The sequence below is a fragment of the Cyphomyrmex costatus genome, unplaced genomic scaffold, assembly GCF_001594065.2.
Source record: "Cyphomyrmex costatus isolate MS0001 unplaced genomic scaffold, Ccosl1.0 scaffold300, whole genome shotgun sequence".
Taxonomy (NCBI): domain Eukaryota; kingdom Metazoa; phylum Arthropoda; class Insecta; order Hymenoptera; family Formicidae; genus Cyphomyrmex; species Cyphomyrmex costatus.
Genome location: NW_017277126.1, coordinates 203,915 through 224,255, shown reverse-complemented (window position 1 = coordinate 224,255; position 20,341 = coordinate 203,915). Strand labels below are relative to the sequence as shown.

Genomic DNA, 20,341 nt, shown 5'->3' with positions numbered 1-20,341 from the left:
GGCAATACGTTATGCCAAATAGTTATAATTAAAATTAACGATTAAGTTTATGTAGAATAAAAATTAAATTCTTTAAAATATGAACAAACTTTTTTTGCAGCGTTAATTTGATTTAATTAATTACCTGAATAAACTTTCACCTATTTTAAAATTTAATTTTGTAACACATAAAATGCTATAATCTTATATTATAATTAACTTTAATCAATACAGAAAATAATACAATCAACCCTTAATTACAAATCAACTCTTCAATTAAAATAATTTTTTGTTAAACTAAAGTGTATTGTATTATTTACAAAAAATATAATAAATAAATATATCAAATAATACACTTTTCAAATAAACTCACTATACAACAGTTTCTACGTAATGGGTGTGTAATATATCATGAATATTTCTTTAATAAACGTTTAGCAAAACATTATATAATAAATGAACATTAATACTAAATATTATAAAGTATTTAAATGGACGGAAAATTGTTAATAATGATATTATTAACACAGATAACTAACAATAATAATATGTAATTGTCTCATTAATACTTGTATACTGGATAAAAAAATCCTCGAGTTAATTATTATATTAAATTCGGTAACGATTTATTTCCGTGTACGTCTTACTGTATGTAAAAGTTTATATACATTTTTAAATAATTTTTTGCTCTGTCTTTTAAACGTTCAAAAGTATGAAATATTTTAATAATAAAATTATTGCTATGAATAACTAAATTTCAATTAGATATGTGATCACATTAAGAAGTAATTGTAATAAGTAGGAGAGACCGGGATTTTTGTTGGCACGGTTTTCACAATTTCGGCATTAGATTTTTTAAATAATTATTACGACTGAAATATACTATAAAACGAAGAAAATTGAAAACGGCCAAATAGGAGTCAGCGCGGTAAGACGTGCATATTTATTCTATTAATTTGCGCACGTCTTACCGCGCACGTTTTATAGAAATATAAGGAGTCCATTATTAATTATATTAAAATATACTAATAATACGATAAAGAGAACCTTTCTCTACATTTTCATATCAATAATGAATCTATACGCTATATAGTTTCTTTGCAATAAATTAAATACAAAGATGCTGCATTGTAGTCAACTCGTCCCGATATGTGAGATAAATTGATACATATCACAGTTTAAGTTGCCTTTAAGGTAAACTCCATATCAAATTTTAAAAAACGTTTTATTTTCAAATAAAAAAAAATAATAGAAATGAAAATCAGGTAGTAGATATGTATAATACTTTTTACAATTAGTAAAAATTGCATCTTTCAAAGTTATTTTGCAATGATAGCAAATAGCATATAGCATTATTGCAGAAACAAATGTAAATATTTTCTCTTTTCCATAATTTCTTTAAACATATGAACGAAACACAATGTCAATTTGTCTCTTATGTCGGCTCCCGGTCTCTCCTATTTTGATTTTATGTGTGTAACAAAAAATTCAAATCATACTATAAAAGTTTCAACTTGTATAATTTATGTATATTTGCCTAATTAAATTTTGACATTGAAAATTGCTTAGTTAAATGATGATAATAAAGATTATTTATTGCAGTTCGAATACAGTTACGTGATCAAATAATTCTGCAATAATGTAACTATTGTACATTAATCATGTTTCATCACAAGTAGTATGTTTCCAAAAGAATTTGTAAAGACTCCCAAGAGATATGTGAATAAAATATCTTAATATAAAAGAATAAAAGGGAGAATATAGAGATTAGATTTATGATTAAACTTTAAACAAATGGATGACGAATTTTTATATCATCCGCTTTCGCATAAACTTTCAACAACAATAAAAGTAATAATTCTATGATATCATTATCAACGATTTTTTGCTCATTACCAGTTCTATCTTTTGGCATGTACTTAATAAAGCAAGAGCGTAAGATGTGTGTGTGTTAATATAGAGCATTAAGATAAAATACAGTCTTTATTTCACAAATACATATCTCTTAAAAGAAATATATATATGTATATATATGAACATAATTTTTTAAAACTAATATATATATCTGTTAAGGGGATTTTAAAGTAACGCCCCCTCGAGCTCTGACAGGGTCGCTGTTTTACCGATAAAATGCGACACATCACATATCTTTATATACTCATACTATTATACATCAATATTACGCACCATATAATTTTCATAAAACAGTAAAAAACGTTTTAATTAGACGTCTAATTCTAAGAACTCCACGTTGTTTGTTCACATAAACTATTAGTTTGTATAGTACTGTAATTACGAAATTCTGGATCACAGTAAGTACAGATTGCAAAGTTTTTATATTAATCAAATGTAGTTATGATATTGACAGCTCTGAATCATATTAGATTAAAAAAATAGTAAAAATCTCAATTTAAATAATTGTTTTCGTTCTCAGCATAAACTTTATCTCACAGACATGTACTAACGCATATAATTTAATCTTCGAAAAAAATTTACAAATCTGTGAAAGAGAAAAATAATTGTTCTACAAAAATTTTTACGTTCAATCAGTAAAACAGACTTTAGAATTCCCTTAACAGATATTATTATATTGCAATAAAAAAGATGCAATTTTAAATAAAAATATATACTATCATTTACATATCAACAACAAATTGAAATTTTTTTCTTTTTTTCTTTTGTCAAAATTCATACTTTATCTTTATAGTAATATAGTTTACTTAAAAAATTAATTGTATGCATTAGAGTTGATTTTTGCTTATACTGTGATTTGTAATAATGTAGGTAATTTCAATAATTTATTAATATCGTTTGAATTAATATCAATTTTATTAATTTAAGTATTCACAAACTATTTTTAAGATCATATTCTTAATATGCGAATTTTATTGGTCAATACTCCATGAGATTTATAAAAATACGTGCATGACATTAGGTCAAAATTTTCATCACTTATGCATACACACATACATACACGACACACACATACAAATGTACACACACGTGTAATTTTATATTATATTGTGCTTTCTTAATCTTCTTTAATTTTAGATGCTGCATCATCATGATTTATTATATTGTAATTTTCCTCATTTTTTTCTGTATACGTGATATGTTTCGTTATTTTAATCCATCCTGTTCTTCCACCAATAATTTTTATATTTCATTTTCACTTGTATTCTATTATATTAATTCACTTATAAATGTATATGTCGTGTAAAGATATTGTAGAAAAATTGGAAAAGACCTAATATATTCAACAAGTCACTATTAATACGTCAAGCGCCGTACCTATTTCGTTTAACTTTCCGTTTACGCCACACAATATATCGTCAATTGGAAATATATGCGCTATGCGCGAGCTAAAGTAAATAAAAGAACAAGAAGCGAATCGGTGCCGGGACGTCTAACGAATCGTCAGTCACACAAAAGACAGTACAATTTTGTTTTCTATATATAAAGCAGATCTATCAAATACTTTTAAAAGTATTGGAACACACACTGCTGCACCGTCATGGCGTAAACGGGAAGTTCGGTGCCGGTTCGTAGAGACCGGCATGGCGTTAACATGTTATCCACGCGTTTGATCTGAATTTCTTTGATATTTAACTCAGGTAGCTTTGAAGAGTTTCGACGATTATCGATTGTAACATAAACTTATTTACATTTTGTTGTAACAATACGCCAAACTCGCGAACGTCTCGATTCGCATCTTTGGAACTTATTAAAAGTCCCATTATCGAAATCATGAATGACGTCACTGACAGAGAACTTTTAACATTCGACTATGATGGAATAGTAAAAATCGTTCGACACCAAAACATTCGTCCCTGATTGCCAAATCAATCATAAATAGTGATAACGGAAACCACCTACCGTTAATAGAACATGCACGTGGAACTACTTCGGGCAGACGTCTTGTCATCGCCATTCAATTTCCTGTCGCAACACCCTTGCACGGATGATGGTGCTGCAATCACGTAGCAAACGCACATGCTGACAACGCGCACGTGTCAGGAGAGCGTCAATTAAACTTCCGTCGAATGCGTCTGTATACGCACTTTCTTTTGCGAACCGTTCCTCGACAAGGTCGGGCTGTGCGTTGAAAAGCCAGGATTATGAATGCCAAGGGGTTTTGGCTTTTTCAGAGAACTCCTAAGGGGAGAGGCTGTGCTAGTCACACTACTAGAAGTCGCTACCGATGCCGTCGATCCGTTTCCGGCCCCACCGACGTACGGCTTGCCGCTGGCGTCTGTCATCGAGATCGTGCCACCTGCGACGTAATAAGATTAATAACGCGATTACATTTTGCTCTATTCTTGATGCTGCTTCAGTAAAAGAACTTTTCTCTCTTTTATATTAGAAATGTTATGAATGTAATCGAACTATTATCACAGATACACAGGAGAAAAATGTTTGATTCAATTAACTAGAATTTTGATTAAATCTGTTAGATTTTTTGTTAAATCGTCTAGAATTCTAGTTAAAATAATAAGCATACAGAATTTTCTTAAATCTATTAAAATTAATCAGAAACCAATAAACTCAGCCAGAATTTAGGATTGTTTATTTTCCACCAGAGAATTCCAGTTAATTCAACCAAATATTTTTTTTGTGTACGTGTATTATACTCATACAGCATAAGTCTATACACATAACGTTTTAAAGAAGATGAAAGATATCCTAAGGATGTTCTCAGAATGTCCTTTGCTGCTGTATGGGTATAGATATCTAATATATACAGAGAGAGAAACAGAGAAAAAGAGAGAGAGATTTGTATTAGGTTCGAACTATAATATGCAAAAGAACGCATAAAAGCTTGCGATCTGTGATATGCATTCTCAAAGTCAAAAGTTTTAAAACATTTTTTAAAAATTGACATTTTTAAGATATTATTTACTCAAATGTTTATAACAATGTGTTTTTAATAACAATTTTTAAGATCTCATATAACAGTTGAAATCTAAAATATTGTTTAAAAAAAAAAAAACATTGTCATGGATATATTTAAACAAGTAATCCCAAAAATATCAATTTTTAAAAAATGTTTTCAAACTTTTGGCCTGTGATGTAACAAACTTTAACATGTTGTCTAGTAAAAAGAATGTTACATCACAGCCCAGTAGACAGACATAAATGGATTGAAATGGATTAAAATGGATTCAGATTTTCAGGAATACGGATTCATGAATGTTAAAATGAATCCTTTTCAATCATGAATATATTTTTATACATTTATAGGAATTTTACGGAGCATATCTGTATGCCTTTCAATCTAAAACCCAGTCAGCACAGAACATCGGATCCATTGGACATCCAGATTTAGTTTCTCAAACAATTCAAATAGACATTTTAATTCATTCTCATTTGCTGCGAGATAATATTTCGATTACGTATTGTTATTATTATTATTATTCAAATTATGTATTATACGCTATATTATACGCAGTGTATGTGTTACCACATTAATAAACATTACGTGTGCCAGGACGACAAAAAAAGTCACTTCGCTTTATGATCTAACATATTACGACGCTAAGTCTATAAGTTACGGTAGATGGATTTGGTATTGGGGGTGACCTTTACGCGCAGCAATATAGCGAAAATACGCAGCGTAGCGTAATCGCTACATTACGATGAAATCATTCGGTATCACAAAAACGCTATGTAATGGCGAGTAAATACACAAAACGTATATATATGTTTGAATGTAAGATTCTTTAAAAGCGAAAAAAGAGTAGTTTACTATGGCGTGTACTACTACGAACATTTTTCTATACTCTTTTTCTTCTCTCGTATATTGTTCTCTTATCACATGTATGGATAGCAACTTCTAAAAACTTTATCACTTTCGCTTCCAGACGTGATACATAGTATGATCCTTTTTTTCTGAGAATTATGTTGGTTTTATGTTAACCGACTAAACCAAGTTCTTTCAGAAAAGTCGACCATCAAGCATCACCAAACATAACCTACGATATAAATTATCGTAGCTTCGTGACAAAACCGAGATTGGGTGTTTTAAGAAGATAAGATATGTAGAAATGGATTTTAACGAAGAAATATTATACATATATAATGAACAATCATAATGCAAGAAAAAAATTTTGTATGGTCTTTGAAAATTTAAAAAGACAATTTGCAAAAATGATGTTAAAAACTGAAAATATGTAATGCTTGAATTTAAACATTTATGCTCGTTTCTACCAACATAAATTAACTTTAATCTAAGTTCAACTCACTCTTTATTTTTTTCCAATTCTTAGAAAAAGATGAAAAATTGAATCGAGATATTAAAATTAAACTACAATGATAAAAACGGATATCAATAAATATTTTTTATATGTTTTCTATACATAATACGGCATGTTAAATTGTGATTTTATTTAACTTATCGCATCCAATGTTAAATAAAGCGCGCCTATAATAAATAGAAATATAATTTTCGCATTAAACTAAATTTAAAACGAGTATTAATCGTATCAACTATCTTATACTACCGGTTTATGGCGAATTAATTGTGATTTGTCATGATATCAAAAAGGATAACGTGCTTTATATAATACGATAGATTCATTCGATGTCGTATATCATACCTTATATTCAATAAGAAAATTTAGAGAGAGTTGAAACGTAGATTTTAGAAAATTGAACTGTCCGATTTGGGCTTACCGTTTGTGGGTTGATGATATTCCCGATATCCTGGATTATTTATAGTAGCTCCACGAGGATCCGTGACGACCCTAATCTTAGTCGGATCGCCACCTCTCCGGGCGTAAATGCCCTCGTAAACAGCAGAGACCAGTACGCCAAAGTTCAAGGCGATGGCAGCTAACTGCAATAATAAATAAAATCTACTAAAAATGTCTTGATCAAAATCCAATCGTGCGTAGCTACGTACATCGATTATAAAAATATCGATTGTATCTTCTCTTAGCATATTTCATAAATCTTCTTCCCTATTTCATACGTTTCTCAAAACAAGTAGTAAAATATCAAATGACAATTATTTGTAAGCAATAATTCAGAAATGTCTTATATGTATACCTATTTATAATAAATCAAGATTTGCGTAAAAATTAATACATGTATAAAAAAGCATACTATTCTATCTTATCCGTCTAACTATATGTATTTTACTCATTCTAACTTACTAAAGTTGACAAAAACGACAGGCCAATCAAAAGTTTATCATCTCGTGGCTAGACTGTTATAGTTTCCAGTATAATTATAACAAAATTGTTATGAAATTAATAATAATGAAATTAATTCACTAAGAAGTTTATTATACTACAGATTATTTATTTCTCAACAAAGATATTTATTCGCGCGTTCTCTGAAATAAGAAAATGCACCTATTCGGAAATGAAACATAAATAAAAGCACAAAAGCTCGAGCTGTGAACTTTACGTACACGATTATAAGAAAGCAATTGTTTTTCCGAGAATCGCGCATTTATTTTCCTTTGCACTAATTGGTTTGCAGTTGCTAATTACTTGACACATCGTCCGTTGCTCTAATCCGCTGTTCTAATTCGGCGCATCTCCATGCTACTTCTCAAAGTATCAATTCACATCAAGCTTCGTTGTGTACATGCCGCAATTCCATTGCCATCCCTACTATCTTGGAGGAAAACGATTACACATTATGCATCCCATCTTCATCATCCAAGTGCGCGAACAAACGTTTCTTTCTCTTTCTCAAACGTCGTTCCTCTTTACACGGCGTGCAAGTAACTAGGAGATCCTCATCGTATACTATCGATACGAGGAGAAGAAGCATCATCCGTAGGTGGTGATCGACTGGACGGATAGTGGGAAGGAGTGCGCGAGGAAGGGGAGACAATTTAATTAGGGCCAACAAAGAAGCCACGCGCGCCATTGTCGTTCCATCGCTATAATTAATCTGGTCGTCCGGTGCTTGCCTCCTTTCTTTTTGTCCTCCTTGGGGATGAACGTCGCGACGAGCTTCTCTCCCCTATACGCGAGAAACCTGATAAAAAAGAACGCAGGCGACCGCTATGCTCATCGTCGATGTTCTTCGCCACCCCCTTTTGATTATCAAGACGATGGTTATTTTCCCATCACGTTGGACAGGTTTCTTTCGCACTGATGTATGTACATACATATGAGTATCGCCAAATAAATCAAGGAAAAACAAGTCGCAGCAAGATAACGAAAATGTCAAAAACGTGATTGAATTAAGAATTTTTTTTTCTAAGAATAGAAAAATTGTTGATTTGAACAAAAATTTTACTTCATACAAACAAATATGCTATCACATGATGTCACGACAAATGATATTTTCGTTCACACTTTATGTAACATACATTAATTGTACAGACGAGGTGATTTTGTCGCGTCGTGATAAAACTGTCAGCAATATAACAACTGTTGTGTGCAATATTTAAATTGCTCATTTCAGTAATTTTTTTGCGTAACATTTACAGCAAACATTTATTTCGATGCAACTTGATTTATTTTAAAGGAGATAACCTAGGATTATTATTCTTCTTTCTCGATCATAAACTTCTTTATATAGAACTGATTTTCCTCGATAAAATTAGCAAGTTATAAATTTAAATTTAATAAAAGATATGACAAAAGTTTTTTATTATTTTTTCATTACACTTTATATACAACATTACTAATATCATAGGAAAGTAAAAGCAAAGACATTAACTCGATTGAATTTCCTTGAGTAATGGTATTACCTTGCCTTGTTTGTGCTTATTCATTCTGTCCAATTCAATTTCGTCCTTGGCCCCTTTTAAGAGACTTCGTTTTCTCTTGTCCATCATTGCATATTTTTGACGATAAGATATCAAAATACCATCATATCTAGCATAATGATAAAACAATATCGGTACTGAAAGGGAATTTATTGCGAGCGAAATATACAATGACCAATCAGTCAAATAAAAGTTTCGTCTTTTTTAAATATATATTTAATTTTTTAATATATACTTATTAAAAAATATGACTAATAGTTTTGGATGGTAAAAAGTACTGTTCACGTTCGAGTCTGTATGCCACGATAAAAGGCTGAACATGACCAGCTGAGAAACGAAAAAATTCACTTATCGCAAAACTGAGAACGAGGACAACACGGCGAGTTCATTAACGAGCCACACCGAAACACTCACTGCAGGTCCGCCAATGTCGGCTCATTGTTTTAAAAGTATCTACGAGTCGTGGCTGCTCCGACACGTACTAAGTTACGATCAGTGGGGAGAGAGGGGCTTAAAGAAACACCTGAGTCCAGTTCACGATCAGGTGACTTCTAAGCTTAAGTTTAATTCTCCGCTAGATATTAACGTTTCTGCGTTAATTGACGCTTTACTTGCACGCCAACGGAAGTGGATAATATTACTTGATAAAGTTATCTCAGTATGTTCATCCCTTTATCTCTTTTAATTTTTTATATCAATTTTTTATATCAATTTTGCATCTTCAAGTACGGTAGACAGGAGTAGGTTTAAAATAATCTATGTTAGCATATTCATATAGTATATTATAATTAGATTACATTTCCACGTAATAAAGAAAAATTTATGGAATCTTGGTATAATCTTGCTAAATCATAATATTCTTATGAAATATATTCCACCACATGGATATAATATTATTTGGAGAACATTATATTGTACGTAATCTCTATGCTCATAGTTTTTTTTACAAAGTATATATATTTTCACGTATAGATATATTTTCTTTATAATTATACTTCTTACTCTTAGAAAAAATTTGAACATCTTCAACAACTATATACAAATATATTTCCTATTGCATAATTAAATAAATTTTATTTATTAATATTGTCATTTTTTACATGCATTTTAATCAAATTAAACTCAAAAGAAAAAGAAGGTAAGATCCATTCATTTTAAAAGTGCACATTGATAGATTCACATACATATTAATGACTTATAAGTGCACATTGATGTAGAATTCTTGGATAAAAATTCCTTTTCGCTATTCAGATAGAATCATTCGGTGAAGAATTGTAATAACAAGTTGAATATTTCCTTGACGGAATCTAAAACTTTCCTATACTGCAAGTACTAAATTGCAAAGACCGCGAATGTTTCATCTGCGTTGGGAGAAACCCAAGCTGCCGTTTTGCGATAAGAACAAACTTTTGAGGTGCGTTGGCGACGTTATCGTTCAGTTTTATAAAACATGACGTTCTTCCATATGCTATCATTGTTCCTGCCACATTGTACTCTGTGGTCGATATCCAATTTAAATTACTATTCATTGCCAATACAAATGCAATTTATGTTTTGATTAGTCTGTATGTCCTTATTAATGTAGGTTTAATAGAGCTACATTAAGTTTAATAGGAGAGATATTTCTGTTTAATTAATAGTCTCTATAATTTTAATAACGTTTCTAATAATAATCTAATAGCATTTATTAATGATATTTAATCAAAAAGATTGTTCTTTGTTTTTTTTTATTAATATAAAAATCTAGAGTTCTTAAAAAAATATATATATTCCTAAAAAATATATATATATGTATATCTCCTTTGATACTTATATAGGATAATTATTATGCGAAAAATTGTAATAAAAAGTTTAGTATTTCCTCGACAGAGTCAGACAGACTTCTTAAATTCGCGCTGCAAGTCTTAAATTTCTCAACTACGCAAACTATCGAAATCCTGTTTTTACGATATTATGTAGTGTCAAGAACATAGAATACTTTAATTAACAAGATTTGACATTGAGTAGAAACATTAAAATCAAATAGAAGTCAACTTTATCTTTGTAAATGGCAATCTAATTTTTTAAACACTTATGACTAAAACCTGGAGATTACTCAGAGTCATGACCTTGACAAAATAAAGATCAAAATCAAGATTATCGAGACACGTTCCCTCCACCGGTATATTTACCAAATCGATTTCTCCAAAAATTAATTTATTATTATTTATTCACCTTTAGGTAACTTTTGTTCGAAACATTTTCAGATAACTTTTGTTTAAAACATTTCTCATAAAAATCATTTCCCTTCATTTTAAAACAAGTAAGTAAAGGATATGGTAGTACAATTTTAAAAGTGCACTAGGAAAAGTTTGATTGCATTAATTGAAATTCTAATTAAAAATGGATAAATTACAAAAATTTCTGGGTGAATCTATTCTAAATTAAAAAGTTCACAGGGCATAGAGCTAATCAAGAGAAATAAAAAAAGAAATTTTAATTGGCTCTCTATGCCCTGTGAACTTTTTAATTTATTTTATATAAAAGGAACCTTATTATCAGGGAATGGGAAGTTACTTTTTAAAAGTAACGAGTTACCATTACTAGTTATCGCTTTTTAAAAATAACTCGTTACAGTTACCATTAATCAAAAGATAATATTTCGTTATTTTTCCGTTACTTTTTAAAAATCAGTCTAAAAGTACTTTTGCAGTATTTTTTGTTTAAACATTGATAAAAGCAATATATATATAACATGTATACACTGAGACAGTATGTATAGTTTTATTTTTTAATTTTTTTTTAAACACAATTTCGTAATTCTAAAACCTGTAAAATATGCAGCAAATTGAGATATACATATGTCCGACGTATCACATATAGAAGATAGAAGTGCAAAATAATTCCTGAAATAATGGTACTGTATATATTTCTCAGCTGTCAAAGATCACTTCAGGATCACTCTGCAGCAGTTGACAGCTAAAATATTTCAGGAATTTTTGTATACTTTGTAGAAAACTAGAAGCTTATATAGGATTGTATAGGACTATCTGAATCACAATATAAGTTAGAAATTCAAAGAAAAATTAAGAAATACACATAATCTCTTTATTATAATACTGCTATATTTTTACTTAATCTATACTTTTAGCTGTAAATCTATTATTTTGATAGAAAGAAAATTATAACGCTATAATTAAAATATATAACAGAAATTTTGCAAAAAGGGGTGTTTCCCATATTGCTCAACATAAATGTACACAGAAATGTACAGAGTAAAGCTTTGTACACAGCTCAATTAGAACAAAATATATACGATGTTTAGATTAAGTTAAACTAAATGTAGCTTTTACGCTTGTATTAAATAAAAACACTCAAGGCCGATTGTTCCATCTTTCGGTAAAATTTACCTGTTAGATAAATCTGGCAATTCGCGCACATGATTGGGTAATCTTGCTATTTACCTAACAGGTAAACTTTACCAAAAGATGGAACAATCGGTCCTACAACCACATTATAACTGTCGTAATTAATAATATGTAATTATTATATAACGGAATAACGTGTCCAATCGTATGCAAAGTAACTGTAAATTTTGTTACCGTTATTTAAAAAAATGGAACTACGTTACCGTCACGGTTACCAAAAAAAGAAAGTAACGCAGTTACCAGTAAAGTTACCAAAAAAGCAATTTGTAACTGAAAATTCGTTACAAGTAACGAGTTACTTCCATTCCCTGCTTATTATTATAATTACTATTATAATTCTGAGATAACCATAATTCTAATTAATATGATCAGAATCTTCCGGTTTATTTTCAATCACTTTTTTAACCATTTTTCTCAGCGTCGTATATAATTTTGAACAAAACAGGATTTGAATTTAACTTTCGATGTTCAAGTTTAATTTTTTCCTTTTTGGTTCCATTCAATGCCCTCCACATAATAAGGAGATTACCAAATTTAAACTTCGAAAATTAGTTTCAAATTTTTGAAATTTTAACATGTTTGAAATTATGTCACTGTACGCTACGGATGATAATTTCCTTATATTAATTGCTTACACAAGATGGTTTGAATGTTTTAATATCAGCATATTAAACGTGCATGAAATACACATGTGGATCAAACGGAGCAAGTTCAGAATATATACAACTGCTTCTACGTGCAACAGGTTCAGGAACCAGTCAGCGAACACCGTGTTTTAACGGTACATCAAGTATGAGAAATTAGAAACTTGAAAATAAATACATAACGCATTCTATTGAAAATTATCTCGTTTGTTAACGGAATCGCGTTAATTCGAGAGACCGAGAAATCAATTAAGAAACCACACACACACACATCTAGTGAAAATATTAGCAAGTAAATGTTGAAAAAATTAGAGAAGTAAAATTATTAAATTTTTTTCAATATATATATGTTTAAAGTGTAAAATGCTTAATTTGATAAATTAACAGTAAAATTATCTAGTTAAAACTCGTAAAAATTTGCAATGTTCAGATATAGAATTATCTATTTTAACTTGTATCATCATATATTAATATATATATGATCATCTCTTATTTAATATACTATTATTAACCTATTATTTTCTATATAATAGTAGTATATAGTATATGTACTACAATACTATAATATTCAATATAATAAATAAATTTATAATATTTATTGATTCTTTTATTTTAAAAAAGAAAAACGTACATTTTATCACATCATGATACTTTACCTGCATATAAAAAGCTTCTCCTCTTGTGATAACAAAACTATTGGCTCGATCATCTGTTTGTAGAGCGAAGAGACTCGCTGCTACAATCGACAATGCCGCTAAAAAAAGATATTAAACAAATCGATTTATAAAATTTTCAATTTTCTATCTCACATTCAAATGACTATAAACTTGTATACAATATCGAATTTTATACAATTTCATATTTCAATGCAATATTATAACGCAATTTATTATACATATTATTATTAAATATAAAAAAAACGCGTACAAGAATTGTATATAAATAAGAAAGACTCAGATATTATAAATCTTATTATATATTTTTTAAACAGTATTAACTAAATATTTACTTAGTACCATTCAAATAATTATTTTTAAAAAATTAGTGTATTTTTTTAATATATGTTCTTAATTTACACGCAGAGTCATTACGAAATCATCACAATAAAAGAGATTACGCGATAGTTTATTGTAGCAATAGTATTGCTTTATTATGTATATATAAGATAATCTCCTATGAGACATTCTAGATCTTGAATAAAGGCTCGCACGTAGGTCAGTAATAGACAAGCGTCCGCAAGCGGTTATTCTAACATGTTGTATAATATGTTCGTATAAGTATTGCAAAAATATGCGACGCACCGACTGAAAAAAACTTTTCAATGTCTTTATTAATATGATTCGTATCCGAACCATGAATTCCAAATCGGACCTCTCCTATTTTTATAAACTTTTAGATAGAATTTTAAAATATTTTAATTAATTTTTGTTAGTATTGAGTAAAAACGAGCAATGTAAGACTCAAAAATAAAAATACAGTTTATATTATTAGAATTAAAATCAATAAAAAATTCCATCTGAGTCTGATGACAAATGATATTTTATTTAGTGTCCCTTAGACCAGATCTGGTCGGTCACCAGTACTACCAGATTGTGGCGAATCTTTTTTCTTCGATAAATTAGCTGGCTTATACTCGTCTTTTTAGTATTTTTTGTATAGGTCCGATTTAGACACGGGTTCTTTCGAACGATTGGAACAAATTTTACAATAAACCGCAAAAGTAATCACAAAACTCTTGATATTTTTTAATTCGACACTCTTTAATTATCTTAAATCAATTACCGTTCAAATTTTTAACATCTTTTAAATAATGATTAACAAGGATTTTCTTTTTTAAAAAAAATTTCGCATGATAGTCAAAAATACATATTTGCGTCTATTCTATGAACGTTTTGTAACAGAATACTGCCAAACTGCTGTCACGTGTTCGGTGTCTTATAAGAACTTTACATTATAAATAGCACGCAAATCTGCTTAACCGTATTTATTTAAATTAAAAAGGTCCGATTTGGAACATGGTTCGATTTAGGACATTCTCCCCTATATTACTCAATAAACACACAATAAGATGTAAACACGTAATTTCAGTATTAGAGATGAATATACACTGATGTACAGAGATGATTATACTTTAAAATTACGATAAAATAATTTAAAAAATACGATAAAGTAATATTAAAAAATAATAGATATTCCCCCTATATTTAAAAATAGTAAAAGAAAAAGTTTTGACTAGTCGAAATCGGCACTGTAAACAGTGCAAACATTTCAGTAAATTCTTCAGTCTTTATTTACAACTATATTAAAACATAATTTGTACTCACTTGCCAATGTAGCAAGGGCAACTTTGCCTATTAAGGCAGTACTGTACGAAATTACAACCCGCTTCGCAGAAGAGGCCATCGCTAATTGAAGCACAGCCAAAGCGACCAGAATTCCCAAAAGGGCAGAAGCGGCAGCAGCAGCTAATCCCGCCACCCACACAGCCACTGGAAATAAAGGAAAAATCTCATCGTAATTCTAGTACATTGCAATATAATCCTGTCTCGCATTGAGCTTTCTAGCCATAGAAGTTTTGGCGCTACATAATCACACGTACAACTCACCCATTTTTTACGTGCTACAATTTCCATAATAATGCAACGAAGAAATGATAAAAGAATAGAATAAAAAGAATAATTTGTCATAAGATGTGTTCATTAACGTTAACAATTACTCACACAATATATAAATTTTTCATAAATATTGTTAAAAAATTATTATAAATAACGCTATTAAATTGATCACAAATGTAGAGCGTAAATAATATACAATATTATATTAGTCGCTATACAATATTTTAAACTGTTTTACATTAAAATTATAAATTTTGATTCAATATGCATTTAACTTTTAATTTAAAAACTTTTAATTAATTGTTCTCAAACTATAATATAATATAAGACAGCTAATTACGGTTAAAGTTGAATGTGTTTCAAGTATTACATTATTATGTATTTACTAAATAAATTTATTTCAAACAAAATTGCGATAACTTTTGGACTTTCAACACAATCAATCTAAAACATCAATAATCTTCTCCAAATTAAATTAAATGAAAAAAACATATAAAGAACTTATTGCGAAAAAAAACTACCTCAGCCAGGAGTCGAATCTCGGACTTTCCTAGATGGGTATCTTAACCATCTCGACACTGAAATATTCCTCGTAATAACCGATATGCATAGAGAGAATGCTTTATAAACAGCAGAGAAAACGTATTACGGCAATTCTATTACATCAAAATCAGAATTAAGCTACAAAGATTTTGTACAAGAAAAATGAATCGTTCTGGCGAAGAATGGCATTATAAAAATGTCGGTATCTTTTATAGTTATACATAAAATAAAACTTACACACTGGTTGGAACCTGGAGACGCTTTGGCCGCACCACTCACGTCCATAAAGAAGGAGTTTACATTGTCTCCATGGTCCGAAGTAACCCTTCTCCGCGGCAGTACCAGCTGTAACAATATAAATAGAAAAAATTAAATAAAACATTTTTTTGCCAAAAACGCGGTAAAAAAATAGTACAAATCATTTGCAATTTTACTAAAACAAGCTAACAATTAATAAAATTGTATGACCTTTCTCGAGTTCAATTTTAGAATATATAATTTAGTACGTCAATTTGATTTAATAATATGTAAATTATACAGGAATTAGTTTGTTGAATTAACATATAGGTAATCATTCTACATGAAAATGGAAAAAAATATAAAAAGCAAACTATAAAAAAAAATAATAATAAATAATAATACATATACATTTACTAACAAAAGTTAAAAAGCAAAGTATTTTCTTAAGAACAACATTTCTTTATTTACTGAGGTTACAAATAAAAGAAATATAAAACAAAATATTATTATATAATATTTTTTACGTTGGATAATCGTAAATATTCTTTTAAAAATACTTTTATAAATGCTAAAATCAAAATGAAGAAAACAAACGAATACCATTAAAAGACAGTTTTAGCAAGCTACAGAAGAACAATTACAATTATTAATAAAAATTACAATTATTTTTAAACAAATCAATTAACTCATTCCTTATTTTAATTTTTAACACAGAAATATAAACTAAAAAAAAAATTCCATTAACGATTAAATTTATATACAATAATAAATAAAACGTTTATAAAATAAGTCAATTGTAGTGTTTGAATGAATGTTTCTCAGTTTTCTCTTTGCGTGCGAGTTTCATGGCAATAAGGAATCGACTGGCACAGTGGTACCAGTGCTCAATGTTTGTCTTTTGCAACGTATATAACATTACTGCATTGTATACACAGGCTAACCTTACTTGCCATCGGCGCAAGACAACATGCGATTGAGTCGAGCTGACAGCGCGAGCCGCGTTATTATTCCTCAAAACGCGATAAGTACAAGACGTTAAAGGCGATTGTTTTGCATTAATGAATATTAAATTAACTCAAATAACGTATCGAACTGATACAGTTCTTTATCCATATACCAAGTACCATATTTTAAGTAAACGTGACAACTTAAAAAGTTTAAATGTATAACACTAAATGACATAAATTATAAACTATTACTTGCAACACGGATAATTTATAGATAATAACACTGTCCAACAAATTTAAATCTTTTTTCTAGACCTCGAGACCAAGTAATACTTATAAATTTTTGGTTTGCTAAAAATAATTCCGATATAAAACTAAAATATATAAATATAATGATAAACAATGTCAAACTATAACAAGAAAACCGACTAAAGACGAACTAATGAATTATTATAAGATATTATAAAATATATATTTATAATACCTTATATAATTCATTAGTTCGTTTTTGTTCGGTTTTCTTGTTATAGTATAAAAATATAATTATTATAATTAATATTATGGTAGTAGTAACTGTAAATGGAGCTCTTAACCATAATTATTTTACTACATAATTATAATCACGAATACAAAACATCTCTTTTATTATAGTATGTACACATCGTACCGATAAATCTAAAATTACTTTTTATTTCAACTTGAAATAAATTGTTTATGCTTTGGAGTATTTGAAAAGTACTTCGGATATTGCATCTCATCTCACGAAGGACGTGTTTTTGACGGTAATTTTCCAGTGATCGAAGTAGTTAGAGTTACGTTAGGATAGCGTGGACGTTCGTGGAAGCGACAACTTCAATAATTATTTGACGATACATCTAGCGACGCATTCAAAAGTTACTTAATGCACCTTGAAAGGCTCGCACGTTTTCAAGCGGAAAGGATATTAATGCGAATCGAAGCACTGTTGTGACAGCATTTGATTCCCCGCTACTAGAAGCACGTAAAGATTTCACACACAGTGTTGGGTTAAGAAATTTTTAACTCTTTTAAAAATTGTTTTGGCTGTACTATATAATAGTTGAAAGTATCAGCTAAAAAATCAGTAAGCTCTATAATATACTAGGACGCACCTTTTCTATACTAAACTAGAATACAATGGCTCAAGAAAAGGCAGACAAATACTTTCTAATTCTTTCCTACAAGTAGCTAATAATAATAATTAATAATAAGCATTAATAATAAGTGAGTTTGAGAAAGAGGACAGCATAATTTTTACATCAGAGTGTCATTATTTAAAAATTGAAGTACCGCTTCCTTGATGCTCAACGTGCTTGACTATATATTATAAAGCTTACCTACTATTTATCTTTACGTGTTATACATGGGTATGTTAAGTTAGCACCCCAACTATAGTACTCAGGAGTTCTGATTAGAGTTCCCACTTCCTTTTGACGAGACGAAGAGTTCCCTATAGTTAATAACAAGAGTTCCACTCAATAAACATTTTTTTTACATTTTTAAAAAATGGGTTGCTAACTTTTTATCGAATTTCGAGGTGGAATAGTTCTGAGCGGCTTAATAGCTTCAATTTGTGATTGCCTAGAGTTCCTGATATGTAAAAAAAATTTTCGAATATTAAAAAAAAAAATTAAAAATTTTTGAAAAATTAATTTTTAGATACAATAGTTCTGATGATAATTCCTGCTTCTTTTTGACGATACGAAGAGTTCTCTATGATTTTTAAGTACATATGCGCTTAATAATCATTTTTTAATAATTTTTTAAAAATGGGGTGCTAACTTTTTAACAAAATTCAAGATCGTATAGTTCTGATCAACTTAACAGAACTATTTTGTGAATACCTAGAGTTCTTGATACATAAAAAACATTTTTGAAGAATAATAAAGTTTAAAAAATATAGTACAAACCTTTGACAATTTTTTTGAAAGTACCGAGTAGTTCTGAGTAGCGTTTCTTATAGTATTCGACGAGTTCTATCGAAAACTGTAAGGTGAAAAAGCGATTGGACCAATGGTTTCCGAGATATACTCATTCTAAGAATTGTTGATCTTCTGACAAATGTCGCTGTATCTTGCAAATCGTTGATCCAATCGCTTTTTCACCTTACAGTTTTCGATAGAACTCGTCGAATACTATAAGAAACGCTACTCAGAACTACTCGGTACTCTCAAAAAAATTGTCAAAGGTTTGTACTATATTTTTTAAACTTTATTATTCTTCAAAAATGTTTTTTATGTATCAAAAAGTCTAGGTATTCACAAAATAGTTCTGTTAAGTTGATCAGAACTATGCGATCTTGAATTTTGTTAAAAAGTTAGCACCCCATTTTTAAAAAATTATTAAAAAATGATTATTAAGCGCATATGTACTTAAAAATCATAGAGAACTCTTCGTATCGTCAAAAAGAAGCAGGAATTATCATCAGAACTATTGTATCTAAAAATTAATTTTTCAAAAATTTTTAATTTCTTTTTTAATATTCGAAAATTTCTTTTTAAATATCAGGAACTCTAGGCAATCGCAAATTGAAGCTATTAAGCCGCTCAGAACTATTCCACCTCGAAATTCGATAAAAAGTTAGCACCCCATTTTTAAAAAATGTAAAAAAATGTTTATTGAGCGGAACTCTTGTTATTAACTATAGGGAACTCTTCGTCTCGTCAAAAGGAAGTGGGAACTCTAATCAGAACTCCTGAGTACTATAGTTGGGGTGCTAACTTAACATACCCGTTATACATGTAGATAATTAACAAAACAAAAATGCTATGCACACTTTAGTCATCCACAAAGTTTTATAATTTTGCGTCTTTAGTCTGTCAATTCAAACATCTCATTAATTATCAGAAGACATGGTAAAGTCTCTGCACTAAGACAAGTACAGTGCAGCGACATATTTCTAATGGCCAGCTATGTAGCTAATTATCACGAAAAATCTAATAACTATTCGTAACACTTATAATTGGCACGTACATTCTATTTATTTTACAATATATTTATTAGCGTTACAATTTTTTTTAAATACATATGATACCTATTCTTATGATTGTCCTTATTTGCATTTCATAATGATTTTTCCTTTTTATTCATTTCCAGGTAATAAAGTGTATTATATAATACACTCGCTAGAATGCCTGATAGCTTGTACATACACATAAACGTAGTACACACACACACACACACACACACACACACACACACACACACACACACACAC

General features: G+C 29.4%; 1 protein-coding gene across 1 annotated transcript in view; it reads right to left on the bottom strand.

Annotated features, from left to right (window-relative positions):
* Positions 1 to 4,007: 4,007 nt before the first annotated feature.
* Positions 4,008 to 20,341, bottom strand: part of LOC108775553 (uncharacterized) — a 36,101-nt gene continuing 19,767 nt past the window's right edge. Inside the window, exons 2-6 of the mRNA XM_018541958.1 lie at positions 16,157 to 16,264; positions 15,086 to 15,250; positions 13,418 to 13,515; positions 6,652 to 6,814; positions 4,008 to 4,252 (exon numbers count right to left, since the gene is read on the bottom strand). Coding sequence (XP_018397460.1) covers positions 4,008 to 4,252; positions 6,652 to 6,814; positions 13,418 to 13,515; positions 15,086 to 15,250; positions 16,157 to 16,264 — 779 coding nt within the window. The remainder of the gene's footprint in view (positions 4,253 to 6,651; positions 6,815 to 13,417; positions 13,516 to 15,085; positions 15,251 to 16,156; positions 16,265 to 20,341) is intronic.